Source organism: Lepidochelys olivacea, assembly GCF_965140295.1.
Source record: "Lepidochelys olivacea isolate rLepOli2 genome assembly, chromosome: 3".
NCBI classification, from domain to species: domain Eukaryota; kingdom Metazoa; phylum Chordata; order Testudines; family Cheloniidae; genus Lepidochelys; species Lepidochelys olivacea.
In genome coordinates, this window is record NC_140413.1 from 46,539,297 (window position 1) to 46,555,063 (window position 15,767).

Sequence of the window (15,767 nt, forward strand, 5' to 3'; positions counted from 1 at the left end):
ATGGAGTTAGAAAAGCACGAAAAAGAAATCTCAGCAAAACACACCTTAAAGGAGAAGCTGACGGTAAGACATGTTGAGGTTTACTCTAGAAACATTTTAAACTTAATGGTGAGGAGGAAAGGCAAAGCAACTGCTGAACCTTAGAAAGGTTCCAGTAATATTTCCATGCTTCCTCCAGCCAGTGACCTTGAAGATTAGCAGGCTTAGTGTTGCATGTTGAAATTAATTATGAATGATATCTTTCAGTGGAAATGATGGCATTTCATTAGTGACATTTGTGCAGTTGCAGAGTGCAAAACTAATTCAGTACAATTATACAACCAAACCCATATCACTTTTCTTCTAGGATTTCTTTATCAGAGTGTTTTCATGCCCTTGCAGTTTATTTTACATAAACATACTTCAGTAAAGGGCAGGTTGATTAGGAAATTTTATCGGCTCATTCACTGGAAACTTGAAAATGAATTTAAACTGAAATAGGTGACCACAAGAAAAAAGAGTGGTCAAAAATGCAATTTTATATCCGAGTAACATAGTATTTAAATACAGCTTTACAGTGCAAAATAAAACTTGTTAATACTAAAGGTCATTTCCCAGACATCACCAAAGTGTCATATGATTTCATATTATTAAATTGATAAGCTGTACTTAGTGCTAGTGATTGCTGATTTCTTTCTTAAATAAAGATGACAATGTACTGTGATCCTAAGAGGAAGGCAATACTATTGTTGCATTATGATCTATTATTTTGCTTCACAATGGGACAGAGTTTATTCATGTTTGGCACTAAATTATTCCTCAAGTAACCCCATTTAAATGAGACTATAGGTGGGGTGATATGTTACTCAGTGATAATATTGGTATCAGAATCTGACCCTAAACTGGTAATTACGCATAGACCCTGATTGAGATGGAGGTAGGTTGGCTAGTGAGTCTAGGAGATCTTGAAACAAAATGTTAACTAGTTTCTCTATCTCAACTACTATGAATTTTTCAGGTAGAAAATTAATGTTTCTTTAAACAGTACTACCTGAAGGAGTTTTCAGATACTATTTATGTTAGTATTTTGTAAGAAAGCTAGTCAATCGTTATTAATACTTCAGACTATGCAAGAAATACTACATCTTTCTCATTTATGGCAAGATCCATAAAGCGTAAAGAAAAAATATCAAGGGTTAAATCACTTAGATAATTTATACAAGCTGCAGGAAAAATATGCCTTGAAGTTCTAGTTTTGTATAGATCCTGTGGAAAAAAATAATATAAACATGTAATTAAAGATTGTATCATAATGCATACACACAAGGGGCCCAATTTTTAAGTTTTCCCAGGCAACTTTAATTCTAGCATTTCCTCACCTTTAATACTTGATTTTGCAACCTTAATGTTCTTCTAATGTTGTTTTTTAAAAATCTAACTGAGAAAAACAAATTTCATTATTTGGAATCACATTGACATGCATGTGGGCCAGCCACAGGGTTGGATTCACAATACAGACCTCTGCCACTTTAGTTAATAAAGTAATGAATAGAGGACAACAACCTACTAGTTCTATATGGACCAGACACTAGAGAAGGATGTGTATGTGAGAGGGATTTTCCCAGCGAGTTTCAGAAATATTTGGTGATGGCAGAAGTATGGTGAGACTCAGGAATCTTGAACTCTATTTCAGTTCTGGAGGGAATTGTGCTGAAGTGGTCACAGACCCTTCTGTCTGTTTCCTCTAAAACTGACCCTTTCTGCTCCTGTCTTCTCATGCCTATCCTAGGCCTGTCCCTTCTCTCTCATCCTCCACCTCTTCATTCCAGTCCAAATCTCCTTGCCCACCCAGTTCCCATCTCCCAGAAGGGAGACCCCACCTGAATCCCATTCTTCCCCACACGATGGTTCCCAGTCCAAATCCCTACCTCTCGTAATCCACCCTGGGCTTCTCATCTGATCTGAGTCTCTCCTCTTTGAAAAAAGCAGATCAGCTCAATGTTCAAACATAATTTAAGAATCAGTGTCAGTTTTTAATCCAGATATCATGTATAAACTTTACTGTTGGTGTTTCCACGTATTTGTATTCAGTGTATAGTGAGTGTGTAAACAAAGATAAATGCTGTATGAGATAACAACTCTATAATTTAAACTCTATGAATTAGACTACACTGCAATATTTTATATTCTGTCTTATACTTTGCTGATTGTTCCAAATATTTCCACCCTTTTGTTCACTAGAACAAAGTTCTGATCACAGGTTTCTACAGTTCTCAGAAATGTTCAGTGACTATCCAGAGACTAGTTCATACTCAAGATACTATGTGTCTCCAAAGTGGGACAGCCTGACTGTACATAAAGGAGTCATTGCCTTCTGATTCTTTGATAAATAGGAATTATTGTCCCCCTAAATTTCTGAAATCTGGCTCTGTTGCTCATTCAAACCATACTGTGGACCAGATCCTCAGCTAGTATAAATCAGTTTATACTGAAAGTGTGGATGATTTACTCTGACCAGTGAGGATCTGGTCCTCCATATCACCAGACACCCTGAAAAGTTCTCTTTGTACATACTTCATAAATATAAGGCACTCTCTACCATCTCACTTAATAATGTCCAGACTTTACTTTAAAGAGCTCCCCTTATTTTGGCTCGCGGGAGCAAGTATTTTTGTTGTCAGGGTCTCTGGGAGAATTTTTTAAAAGTGACTGTGGAAATGGAAGGTTATGCTGGTTCTATTTTGTGAACAGTAAAGTCAAATGAGATGGATACTGATATTCTAAAACCCCCTCTACCTCTGTTAATCTTCAATAGATCAGCCTAACCGGACTCATGGAGCTATGTTTTTACACTTGTGACTTTGTTGTATGCTCACAAGGCACAATTTATTGAACAGCTTTATTGATATGAAGGTAGATACTGAGTTCAAAATAATCTTCCTGATTCTATTCCTGATTTCTCACCCACTGATACAGGAAGAACTCTCCTCCCAGCCATTTGAAAGGCTTTTATTATATTTCACATTTTATCTATTTCCTATTTGAACAATTGTAGCAAATTGACACTGGCATCCTTAACAGAAACGTTCAATCTTTGCACTATCAATTTTCAGGTTTATAAAACACAATTGACTTTTAGGGAAAATTAAATAATGGTAAAGAAAAGCCACAGAGGGGCAACAAATTAAGCCAAACCAATATATAGAGTGGAAAAAATAGCATGTGTTGCTTGAAGAGGCATTAGGATTATGCTTTGAGTGATGATATGTGCTCTATATAAGAAAGGACTGAAGGATTTAGACTAGAGAATTATTATTTGCTTTTCACAAGTCATATCTGGATCCAGCTAGTACTGAACCAAATGATTTAAATCAAATCCCCCAAAGTCAAAAGTTACTATTCTGTGATGGTGTGAAGTAGAGCTTGTCACACTTCTCTTGTAGAGATTTCTACAATTATCTAAAAGACACTTATGTTACCTGTGCATCTGCTTGAAAAACAATGGAGTTCCCTCAACTGATAGCTGTGTATGCACGCCCCCATTAGTAAAATGATTGCTCCCACTTGGATGTCTCAGGGACAGTGGGGATCAGGAAGGTCTGGCTAAGCGTGAGCGAGTGAGAAAACTGGGATATTTTCTTGGTAGTTTAATGTGCTGTGGCCTTCTTGATAAACCTTTTTACTTCTTCCCTCCAAACAAATTTCATCCCCTCCTACTCTTCAAATTGCTTCACTGACTCCTCAGAGCACTGAGTTACCTATTCTGTAAATTGTAATTGTAAATTGACAGGTGAGTACCTAGTGCATAAATCCTCATGAAGACTTGAGGCAAAATGCAAAAAAAAAAAAAAAAAAAAAAAGCCACTGTTAGTGAATGACCCCGATCCTGTTGCAAGTGAGCAGAGGACAATCTCCCTATCGAGTGGACCAAAAAAGAACCCACATACATAAAAGCAAGTGCCAAACCTACTGGAATCGTGGTTACAATTCTGTAGCATTTGTCCGTTGTCCACCCCTTCCCCCTCCCCGTCTTCCCTCTCAATACCAGACTCACTCTTCCTGCACTCCCCACTGCTCCCTTCTTCTTCCCTTCAAAAGCCCCCTTACCCTCCCTATTCCCTGACACATTAATACTCCCACTGCTGCCATTCCTTTTAACCTTCCTCTACCCCCAGTCAAAACAAACAGCAAAGTAAGTTGAAACTTGCGCCAGTGATCATCTATCCCCTCCATCCTCCACTCCTCATCTGGTACTGGGTCCTTGAGACTTCAAAATCTTCAGGGTGCGATCTGTCTCTTCCTATGTATTTGTACAGTGCTTCGCACATGAGGCCCTGATCCTGATGGGGGTCTTTCTTTTGCGGCTACCATCACATAACCAGTAAATGATAAATAATCCTAACCTAAGCTACAGGTCTTAGGCTGTGTACTCCATCAGTGCAAGTCCCATCACCTGAACTTCTCTTCCAACATATCTAAATGTAAATAGTGTGACCAAGCTGCTGTGCTGGCTGGGTCTGTGTGTGTGGAACCTCCACAGGCAGCCCCTAAAAGATGTGATGCTCCTCCCAGATGGGAAGGGCCCCTGACTCAGAGAATATTCCTGGGAAGAGTTCAGGGTGGGGCATGGTTTCTGCCTAGGGAAAGCAGAAGTGTTTTGGAGTCAGGAACAGGAGGGGAACTGCCTCTGTCCTCTCTTCCAGGATTAAATAGATTCTGTTCTTACCGAGCTCGTGCCTGTTTATGCTAACCCATCAAGAGGGAGATTGAGGTCATGCAGCAGGGCAGCCCTCACCCCAATGGGATATCTTCTGTCTTCTGGCAGATTGGACACAGGTTCCATCTACTAAAATGCTACTGCATCAGTGAGCTGGTACAGCAGTCAGCTTGGGTGCAGGGTGTTGTGCTCTGGAATCCTTGTTCTCTGCATTTGTTCTTCTCTCGCCTGCCTCCAGAGGGAAATCACTTGGTTCAGGATCACTTGGTGGTGGTGAACCAACAGCTCTGCCAAAACTCTTATCTGTTCTGCTTTCTGAGCACATCTCTCCTTTCACTTTTCCCTCATTCTGTTCTAGTTGGGGGAGACCTAAGTGGGAGCTTTTTAAAATAAGTTGTGTCCCGTCCCCCCCACACTTTCCAGTCTCACTTTACTAGATTCACCACTGAGAAGGATACATTGTTTTCAGCGCTGTTAGTGATCCCTCTTCCACAACAAGAACTGCTGCGCTGTACTATCAAAGTATTTCCCATTTAGTACCAGGCATGGCTACATTTTCCACCCTTCTTTTAGGGGACTGCCAAGTCAGTATTGAATCAGTTCAGTTCTCCAAACACTCCATACGTTTTTATCCAACAAAAATGCACTTGGATTTTGAACTAGAGACTTTTGTTGTGAATCCTCTTTCCACAACTATTACAATATTATTTATGTTAACTCACGCAAATCCCACATGCCTTGAAAGGAGTCCCACTGAAGTCTATGGAGCTGCTCTGAGGACTAAAGCGAGCCGTGTTTGACCCTTAGCAAGTTAGGTTAAACTTCCCACATATCAACTCTCCAGGGTCCCAGTGTGACACTAAGTTATGTTGCTCATAAGGGGAATTATGATGCAGAAGAATTTAACCTAAAATCAATTAAATCTATTGGATTCAAGCTAAGCCATAGTCAGATACAAAACTGCAAAGAGAAAAGAAGCCTAAACACGGTATAAAATGCACAATCAATTTTATTGTCAATTTGACAGCTACAATATATAACAAAAGTTGACAGTACCAGTAAGCAAATATGTTCTGGAAAACTGTAGAAAATACAGGTGTCAATTAAGTAGAACATTACATTTAAAGGAGATTGAATTAAAGATTTTATTTCTATTACAGTTCATCTCTTTGTTCCCCAGACTTTCGTTGTCTAGTGGATTAATAATGGAGAGTTATTCTCAGCAGTGTATATCAAACACAGTACATCCCACATGCAGTTAGTGCCGCTTTGTGTGTGTGAATAGATCATCCCAGTTTATCAGAGAGGAGTGAGTTACAGCCTGCTCTAAAGCTGGTCAGACTCCACATCAGTCTGACTTCACCTGGGAGCTTGTCATAGCTGAGTCCCCCTCATGCCGGGGATGTGTTGTCTGCAGTTCCTATGGGTTCTGAGCTGCCTTGTTCCAAAGAAGTGCAATTGTCCTGGTGGATCATAAAGGGAGACAGGGCCACTGCAGTACCTGGTCCATACCTCTGAATGGCTTTGAAGATGAGGACCAAAGGCTTGAACTGGCAATGGGAGTGGATTGGGAGTCCAGGAGGGAGCTGAGCCACCAAGGTGGTGTGCTCTTAATGTCCTGTCTGGCCAGCGGGGTAGACTGCACAAACTGGAGCTTCTGCCTTGCTAACCTTTAGAGCCCCAGAGACCGTGATATACAATAACTCTGTATGGAGGTGTTGAATGTGTGGGTCATCTGAGAGGTAGGAGTGAAGTTTCCTAGCAAACTGCAGGTGCCAGAATGCTTGTCACCACTGATACTGATTGTCTAGGCTTAGTGATGAATCAAACAGGACCAGAGCTGTGCACCATTTTGACAAATGAGGGGGAGATTCCTTTGATGAAAGGGGAGGACAGAATCCTGGCAAGTCCTTGAAGTATTTCCCCTTTCTGATCGGCACCACTTTACTCTTGCCTGAGTTGGGTTAAAGCCAACTGCACTTCATCCAGATGCTCATCACCTGTAGGCATTATGAAACCCTTGTGGTTGCATCGGTGGAAAAGGAGAGCTACAGATGATATCATTACCACGGTCTTGGCAGCAGGTTCCTTGAATTGTCACCAAGTGGTCTCATGGAGATGTTGAAGAGGAGGAGAGGGGACCATATCCTAAGGACCCTGCAGGTGAGGCATTTCAGGGATGATCTGCAGTTGTATATTTGTATATTTACTCTCTGGATCTTCATGGTGAGGAATGACTGGAACCTTTGTAATGCTGCACCATCTACTGTAACAAAGTCATGCAAGTGGAACAGCGACACATTGTGAGCCACTGTAGTGAAGGCTGCAGAGACCTTGAGCATATTAGCACTGAAACATAGCCTGGGCTGTGTGCTTGTCCGAAGCCTGATTGTGAAGCATGCAGAATGTTGGCAACTGTCATGTGTTTCCAAAAGATTTCCCCCAGGAATGTGAAATTGGAGATAGGATGATGTTTTCTGTATGCAGTGCTGGCTTTTTGAGGGTTTGTCCAACAAACAATTGCTTGTCCCCCCCACAATAAAAAGGTAGTTTTCATAGATCCCAAGGCTGGAAGAAACTGCTGTAAACATTTAGCCTGACCTTCTGTATAGCACATACCTTAGAATGTCCCCAGAATAATTCCCAGGCATATCTTTTAGAAAAACATCCAATCTTGATTTTTAAAATGGCCAGTGTTGAAGTATCCACCATGACATTTAATAAGTTGTTCCAATGGTTAATTACCTTCTTCTGTTCCCAAGCCCTCTTTAGCCATAGATAATAAAACCTGTCATAAAGACAAACACTCATGATAGCTCCTGCATAAACAGATCTCTGCACTTTTAAAAGTGCTCTTTGATTTTAAAAGCACTCAACGTTACAGCAGCAGTTACTGCGAGTCTGTCAGTGTTATCCATTGCTGAAATGAACTTTTGGAAATTGCCCTTGTGACAGTAAATGATGGAAAAGAAGGGAGATGATTAATGAGAAGGGAAGACGCAATGGGGATTGTCAGAGGACTGTGCTTTCATCGTAACATTTATTACATACAGTACATGTAGTAAAAATATTTTCCATATTCTCTTTGCAGCAATTGTCAAATACCTGAACATGTCAAGTCATTTTGCCAATATTATCCCCATTGGGAGAGGTTTTAAATAGACTGGTGTTTAGGATAAAGTTAGTTTTAAAGGTTCTAAACTACTTTAGAAACTTTACAGAGCACTAGCTATTTTTTACATTTCACTGCCTGGCTCTTGATGTCTGTCCCAAGGTAATATTTAGACAGCAGTGTTCCCAAACTTCCTCCCTAGAAATGGATTGAAACTGATTCAGAAAGATAGGACAGAGATGGACAGAAATGAAGGCATTTTTATTTTTGTCAAGCTCAGTTTTTCCCTCCTCCACATCTGTGGTATCCTCTCTGGATTAGAAAGGATAGTCCAAATTTTAGGGCATTAGCCTAAGATTTGGATTCAGTTCCCTACTCTACCACAGACTCTGTGACCTTGGGCAAGTTACTTAGCTTCCCCATACCTTAGTTCTCCATCTGAACATGGGGATAAGAGCATTTCCCTATTTCACAGTGGTGTCCTGAGGATATACATTAAAGATTGTGAGGTACTCATTTGCTATGGCGATGGCCATATAAGTACCTTAGATAGGCAGGTTTCCTTCCATTACCCTCTTCTCTATAGCCGTCTCCCTAGTGTCATGTGCCCTCAGTTGCCCTCCCTCATAAACCTGAGCCCAAATCCAAACTGCATTATGAGGTGACACTTTAATCATAGTGTAGCCATATTACCACCACCAAAAGAGCCAATCGCTAGAATGCAGTGAGGAGGAGAAGGCTTCATGTTCCTCCCTTACCCGGTCAGCACCCCCCTAGCATTCCTTAAAATGGCCTCCCGGAGAGCTTGCTCTGCTGGGCTGGTAATTCATTATGATGATGCTACAACAAAAGCATCCAGGACCAGATAAAAGCATAGGTATAAAGGCCTTGAGTCCTGTGATTAGGTAAGACTCTTCATTTAGCTTTCATGTAAAAAAGTAAGGAGGTGGGGGGGAGGGGGAAGAGGCAGTGAGGAGGAAGGAAGGGGCATGGGATAGGGGCAGGGGGAGGGGATGTGGGAGTGAGGGGAAGGGGATAGGGGACAGTGGGGAAAGGGCAGTGGGTAGGGGACTGTGGGGAGAAGAATGGGAAGAGGTGGTGACAGAAGGCAGTAGGGAGGTGAAGAGGGATGGGATGGGGAAGAAAATGGGATAGGGAAATGGAGGGGGGAAGTGGGAGCCTGGCAGATGGCCCATTGAACTCCCCTCCTGTCATAAATATAAAGGGAAGGATAAACCCCTTTAAAATCCCTCCTGGCCAGAGAAAAAAATCCTCTCACGTGTAAAGGGTTAAGAAGCTAAAGGTAACCTCGCTGGCACCTGACCAAAATGACCAATGAGGAAACAAGATACTTTCAAAAGCTGGGAGGAGGGAGAGAAACAAAGGGTCTGTGTGTCTGTCTGTCTGTCTATATTCTGTCTTTGCCGGGGATAGACCAGGAATGGAGTCTTAGAACTTTTAGTAAGTAATCTAGCTAGGTACGTGTTAGATTATGATTTCTTTAAATGGCTGAGAAAAGAACTGTGCTGAATAGAATAACTATTTCTGTCTGTGTATCTTTTTTGTAACTTAAGGTTTTGCCTAGAGGGGTTCTCTATGTTTTGAATCTAATTATCCTGTAAGGTATCTACCATCCTGATTTTATAGGGGGGATTTCTTTATTTCTGTTTACTTCTATTTCTATTAAAAGTCTTCTTGTAAGAAAACTGAATGCTTTTTCGTTGTTTTCAGATCCAAGGGTTTGGGTCTGTGGTCACCTATGCAAATTGGTGAAGCTTTTTATCCAACATTTCCCTGGAAAGGGGGGGTGCAAGTGTTGGGAGGATTGTTCATTGTTTTTAAGATCCAAGGGTCTGGGTCTGTAGTCACCTAGGCAAATTGGTGAGGCCTTTTACCAAACCTTGTCCAGAAAGTGGGGTGCAAGGTTTTGGGAAGTATTTTGGGGGGAAAGACGTTTCCAAACAGCTCTTCCCCAGTAACCAGTATTAGTTTGGTGGTGGTAGCGGCCAATCCAAGGACAAAGGCTGGAATATTTTGTTCCTTGGGGAAGTTTTGACCTAAGCTGGTAAAGATAAGCTTAGGAGGTTTTTCATGCAGGTCCCCACATCTGTACCCTAGAGTTCAGAGTCAGGGAGGAACCTTGACACCTCCTGATAAGCCCCAATGCTCTGTACCTGGACCACACTGATGAGTCCTCCATTGAGCCCCAACCAGCTGCACTCGGGCCCCCTGTTAAGCCCCTCACACCCAGACCCCTCATGCTGAGCCCCATCCCCCACACCTAGACACCCCTGCTAAGCCCCAACCACCTTCACCTGGATCCCCCTGCAGAGTCCCATTGTCCCTGTACCCAGAACCCCACAATGAGCCCCTGTGCACCCAGATCCTCCACTGAGCCATCTGCACCCAGATTGGCCCACGTAGAACCCTCTTGCCCCACAAATCCTCTCACCCCATGCCTGGATCCCTCCACACTGAGCCCCTCCACACTTGGATCCTGCTGTGCTGAGCCTCCCTGACCTCACCTGATGCCGAGGGGCAGGGTGTTTCTTGGGAAGGCCCTGCTCTTGCACTGTGTTAGGGTCGGGTTTAGCCTTACCGCCATATCCCTGCTCTGGGGAGGGGCGGGGGCGGGAGCCTGCAGGATGGTTCATGCACCCAATGGCCTGTGCTCCCCACTGCCATGCTGGAGCCTCCACATTTATTTATTGACAAATAAAATTTGCTGAATTTTGCAGAATTGTAATATATTGTATGCAGAATTTTAATTTTTTTAGCATAGAATTCCCTCAGGAGTAAAGCTTGTAGCCCTCATGGTTGCAAAGAGAAGCTTAAAACCATTGCTGGAGCGTAACCGGTACAGTCAGACATCTGCCTGAATGAACAGAATGCCTGGAACAATAGCTTTAAGAGGTGTGAAGTTCCCTGTACATCTCAATGGGGTATTAGAGCTGACCGGAAGAAGACAATTTCATTTCATAGCAACTTTCAAAGTTTGTAAACTTGTTTTCACTCTGCATTGGACTGAAAATGAAACCTTTTGTATGTTTTCATGAAAATGGAATTGAATTGGAATGTTCGTTTTCAGCTCAAAACCAGAGCTTTTAGATTTGGGAGAGGGTGGGAGAGAGAGAGAGAGAGAGTGACTGTCTGTCTGTCTCTCACCTATAGAGTGGTGGTTAGAACACTTGCCTGGGATGTGGGAGACCCACATTGAAGTTCCTGCTTTGCCTGATGCAGAGCAGAGTTTCATCCATAATCACCCTGAGATGGACAGTGCAGTGACTTGAGCCTGGGTTTCCCACATCCCATGGCAGGCTGTAGAAGTGTGAGAAAGTCTCTCTGTCTCTGTGTGCCCTAGACAAGTTTTTAGTGAAACATACATGTCTGCAAAACAGCATATTTAGCTGAAGTTTCATTTAATCAAAAATGTTTTGTCCAGATCTAGAGTTAAATCCAAGATCCAATTGTTCTGCAGGCAGCAGGGGTTGGTAGGAAGGAGAGGGTTCAGCATTCCAGTGCATTCACCCAAGCACTGACGGCTGAGGTAAGTACTCTGCTGCCACTCTTGTCTCTCGGGGGGCCCCTGTACCACCAATCCAAGTGGGGAACAGATCAAAATTAGGAGTGGCATGATGGGCATGGACCCAATGAGGGTCCCCATGGCTTGGTGTAACCAGGGTGTAACCATTGCCTTAATCCAGTTTTGCAAACATCATCACATTATAACACGATGTCACCCAACCAAATCTGATGAACCTGTGTTTGTTCATCAGACTCAAGCAGGGTTTGTCTGGATCAGTTTGAATTTCCATCAGAAGCATTTGTCCAAACTGAATTTTTTATTGTGCTTTATCATGGTACATCTCAGAAACTGACATGCTTGTTGTCTGATAACAAGCACTGAAGTATCGGATTTATTATAAACATAGCTGGTTGTGTCAACTCTAAGGATGCTGAAGACTTTCTATTATAAGATCCAGTTTTCAGTTGCTTATAACTTTGCCAAACTTTAACTGTTTGGCCTAAAATGTTGCATGCTGATTGTCTGCCTCAGGCTGTTTTTTTTTCTTTTCTTTTTTTAAAGTTTCAGCCACAATAATTCAGCCATTTCAGAGAATAGTTAGGGAAAAATACATTGTTTTGGACATGCTATAAAATCCTAAATACTCTGAAAAATGAGTCTCTAGAGCCTGGAATCAAAAGATACTTAGAAGCCGCTCTGCCTCTTGCAGGTGCCTTAGACTATCATTTAGGTACCACTGTCATTCTCAAAGCCTCTGCCCAGCTGCTGCCTAACTCCTGTTGGTGCCTAAGTCTCCATGGCGACAAAGTTTCTGCTGGTCGGTATTTGCAAAGCCATGTAAGCCCTGATGCCACCACACAGCGAACAAGCAGCTCGAAGCCCTAGCTCAAACCAGAGGCCAGGGGCATCATTTCCAAAAAATTCTATGGGTAGATGTGGGAATGTTCTATCCTGCAAAGTCTGGGGGAAGGGGAGGCAAAAAGTGGAAGACCTAATGGAGTGTATAGACCTAAGAAAAGTCATGGGGAGCAACCGCCTCTTTGTCCCATAACAAACGATGCTTCTGCCAGAGGCCCTAAAGCAGGATACTCAAACTAGGTGAGGGAATACTGTCTTGCCTGTGGGGCTAATCCTGTTGGTGTGCTCTCAAGGTCCCTTTCAGTTCTATGATTCTATCTTTTTTTGAAGTGGATCAAATCTTTTTGAAGTGATCAAAGCAAATAATCCTATGAAGCAGTTACATGCAATGAATATTAATAGATTATTGGGCTGCACACAACGTGTCAGCAGCCAGGGGTTGTTTAGAAAGTCTACGAATGAAAGCATAGGTGAAGCAATGGATATAGAATGGAAATACACACCCTCACCATTAAAAAAACATGCTAATGTAAAAACACTGGAAGGGGAAAAGAGTGGGAGAGAGGAACAGGGGTGTAAAAACAACATAGAGAAAACCAACTGAGAATTATTTTGGGGAAGTTCTATCACCTATAGGAGTGTGAGACTATGATTATAATGGTCCCTTCTGGCCTGGGAATCTCTGAATCTATTAGGAAAGAGATGAAAAGTGCAGCAATACTGAAAACTATAAATGCAATCCTTCAATAAACCGGAGATTTCAGAAAGATATTGAAGAACAAGGAGGGAAAAGAGAGAATAAAAAGAGGGGACACGATGGGTTGGACTTTCCATCCCCTTGCACCTTGTGTAGCCATTTACATCTGTGCAAAGTGCTCAGTAAGGTTTTTTGATTAATCTAGTACAATCACACTTTATTCCATTTATAAATAGTTTACATAGAGTTAATAAATAATTCCTAGATTTTTTTTAAAATGGGAAATCAATTATTAGACTCCAACAGATCAACAGATTGCTTATAAATGTGGCTTATATCCATCTATGTCATCTTCTACTGATGTGTTCATAACTGTCTGACGCATAGAGATCATGTCAGTAACATACATTAACATCTATTAATCATTAAATATTTATAAACCAATCACAAATCCTTATTGTAAAATGTGACCTCCTGCAGTGTGTCCTGTATTGCATAGGTAGGATGTTCAGATATATGGAGTGAAATACTGGCCCTATTGGAGTCAACGGAAGTTTTTTTCATTGACTTCCTTAGGGCCAGGAGTTGCCTTGTCATTGAGAGTGATTCTGGAGAATTACTCTTTACTTACCATTATCAATTTGCCGTTGAGTTCCACACATCACTACTATTCTCGAAACTGAGTTTTATACAGGACTTACCACTCAACCTCTCTGGCATCCCAAACACGGAACTTGGCTGCATTATTTACTCATCTTTCAGACTCTCTTCAGGCATTAATAGTTTTTTTTTTAAAGGGCACCTCTCCTTGCAGAGATTCCAAGGGTAGCAATATATCTAGCAATAAAAATTTCCCTCATGCCCTCGAGTAACTGTCTGAGTACAACCTTGCTCTGTGTGAAGGAAAAATGTCAGCGTAGGAAGGGGGCAAGAGACGTGCTGCAGTAAAGAATCCTTTCCAGAAATGCATAGGCACTTTGCTCGATTTACTTTACTATTATTATTTCCATGGTTAGTTTCCCTTTGATTTCAGGTTATGTCCATCCTTGGCTGTTGTTACTTCAGTGTTGAAGTAGCCTGCTCACTCGTCCGCATATTGTCCCAAAACAATACATCACATTTTTGTGTGATCTCACGACCTTCCGTTTCTTCTGAAGTGTTTGCAGAAGTTTGTAGCACTATGGTTCACCACACATCTCCAGAGGTATGAGACAACTGATACGTTCCAGCTTGACTTTAGTCTTGGGCCTAGGAATGAGATTGCCCTTTGCAGCATGCTGATTCAGGGGTATGTTCTATACTAGTAACCAGTCATTTTAGCATAAATGACCATGGAGCAATACTGGATGATATAAATATAATGGTGGGATTGCCTTTGTTTGCAACACGTTGAACTACGTATTGCCAGTTTATTACCATACTCATCTGATAAATGTTCTGTTGGTTCTAACGCCTCTCCAGGAGCTCGGCAACTAAGCCAGGTTAAGTTTCCCCTCTGCCTGATGAGGAGCAGGGACACAAATCTGGGTCTCTCACCTCCTATGAGAGTGTCCTAACCATTGGACTATGGGACATTATGGGGGAGGGCTTTCTCAGCCTCTCTTGTTGAAGCTGTTCCACTGTGTGTAAATAATTAAATGTTCTCTGGCTCAGAGAGACTGTTGCAGAATGCCTCTTTAACCTAGTGGTTAGGGCATTCAGTGAGGAGGTAGAATACCCAAGTTCAAATCCCTGCTCCCCCTTTAGCAGATGGTGTAATTGGACCATGGTCTTTTATGTCCTGTGTGAGTGCTGGTAACTACTGAGCTAAAGGTTGTAAGAGGGTTTTCTTCCTCCCCTTGCCATTTTGTGTTGGTTAAGATGTGCTCAGAGCACGTCTACTGGATTGGACCCCAAAAGCAAGATAGATGGGGGAATGCCTAGCTTTGTGAAACCCGCTGGGGCTTAGGTGCAAGTTAGGAGCCAAAGTATGGTGTTAGATGCCTTGGGGACTTTAATGGTGGCTACTTAGGCATGAACTGAGCAGAGGGTTTGTGAATGCCAATGACTTCTAAATATTGGACTTAGAAACCTCAAGTGCCATCACTGAATCCCACCCCTAGTTTTCCTGCCTGCTTCTGCTTTTCAGTCATTAATAGAGCCTCTGTAAGGCTTGGTAAGGTGAAGAGTGAGCAAAAGGGTACATTTTCAGTCTGTCACAAGAGTTAGCTCTTATTATACATCTCATGTAACAGATGTTGTAATACAACAGTTCAATTTATGGCTGACATTGTAAATAAGGAGTCTGAGCAAGACATGAAATACTTTTTGCCCTGGTCTACACTAGGACTTTAGGTCGAATTTAGCAGCGTTAAATCGATTTAAACCTGCACCCGTCCACACAGTGAAGCCCTTTATTTCGACTTAAAGGGCTCTTAAAATCGATTTCCTTACTCCACCCCTGACAAGTGGATTAGCGCTTAAATCGACGTTCCCAGCTCGAATTTGGGGTACTGTGGACACAATTCGATGGTATTGGCCTCCGGGAGCTATCCCAGAGTGCTCCATTCTGACCGCTCTGGACAGCACTCTCAACTCAGATGCACTGGCCAGGTAGACAGGAAAAGAACCGCGAACTTTTGAATCTCATTTCCTGTTTGGCCAGCGTGGCAAGCTGCAGGTGACCATGCAGAGCTCATCAGCACAGGTGACCATGATGGAGTCCCAGAATCGCAAAAGAGCTCCAGCATGGACCGAACGGGAGGTACGGGATCTGATCGCTGTTTGGGGAGAGGAATCCGTGCTATCAGAACTCCGTTCCAGTTTTCGAAATGCCAAAACCTTTGTGAAAATCTCCCAGGGCATGAAGGACAGAGGCCATAACAGGGACCCGAAGCAG

At 42.4% G+C, this 15,767-nt stretch overlaps 1 protein-coding gene across 1 annotated transcript in view; it reads left to right on the forward strand.

Annotated features, from left to right (window-relative positions):
• The window catches only part of MLIP (muscular LMNA interacting protein), a gene marked incomplete at its 5' end in the record, with an annotated part of 184,683 nt that continues 168,916 nt past the window's right edge, over positions 1 to 15,767 (forward strand). Inside the window, one exon of the mRNA XM_084624504.1 lies at positions 1 to 63. Within this exon, the coding sequence (XP_084480630.1) occupies positions 1 to 63 (63 nt within the window). The remainder of the gene's footprint in view (positions 64 to 15,767) is intronic.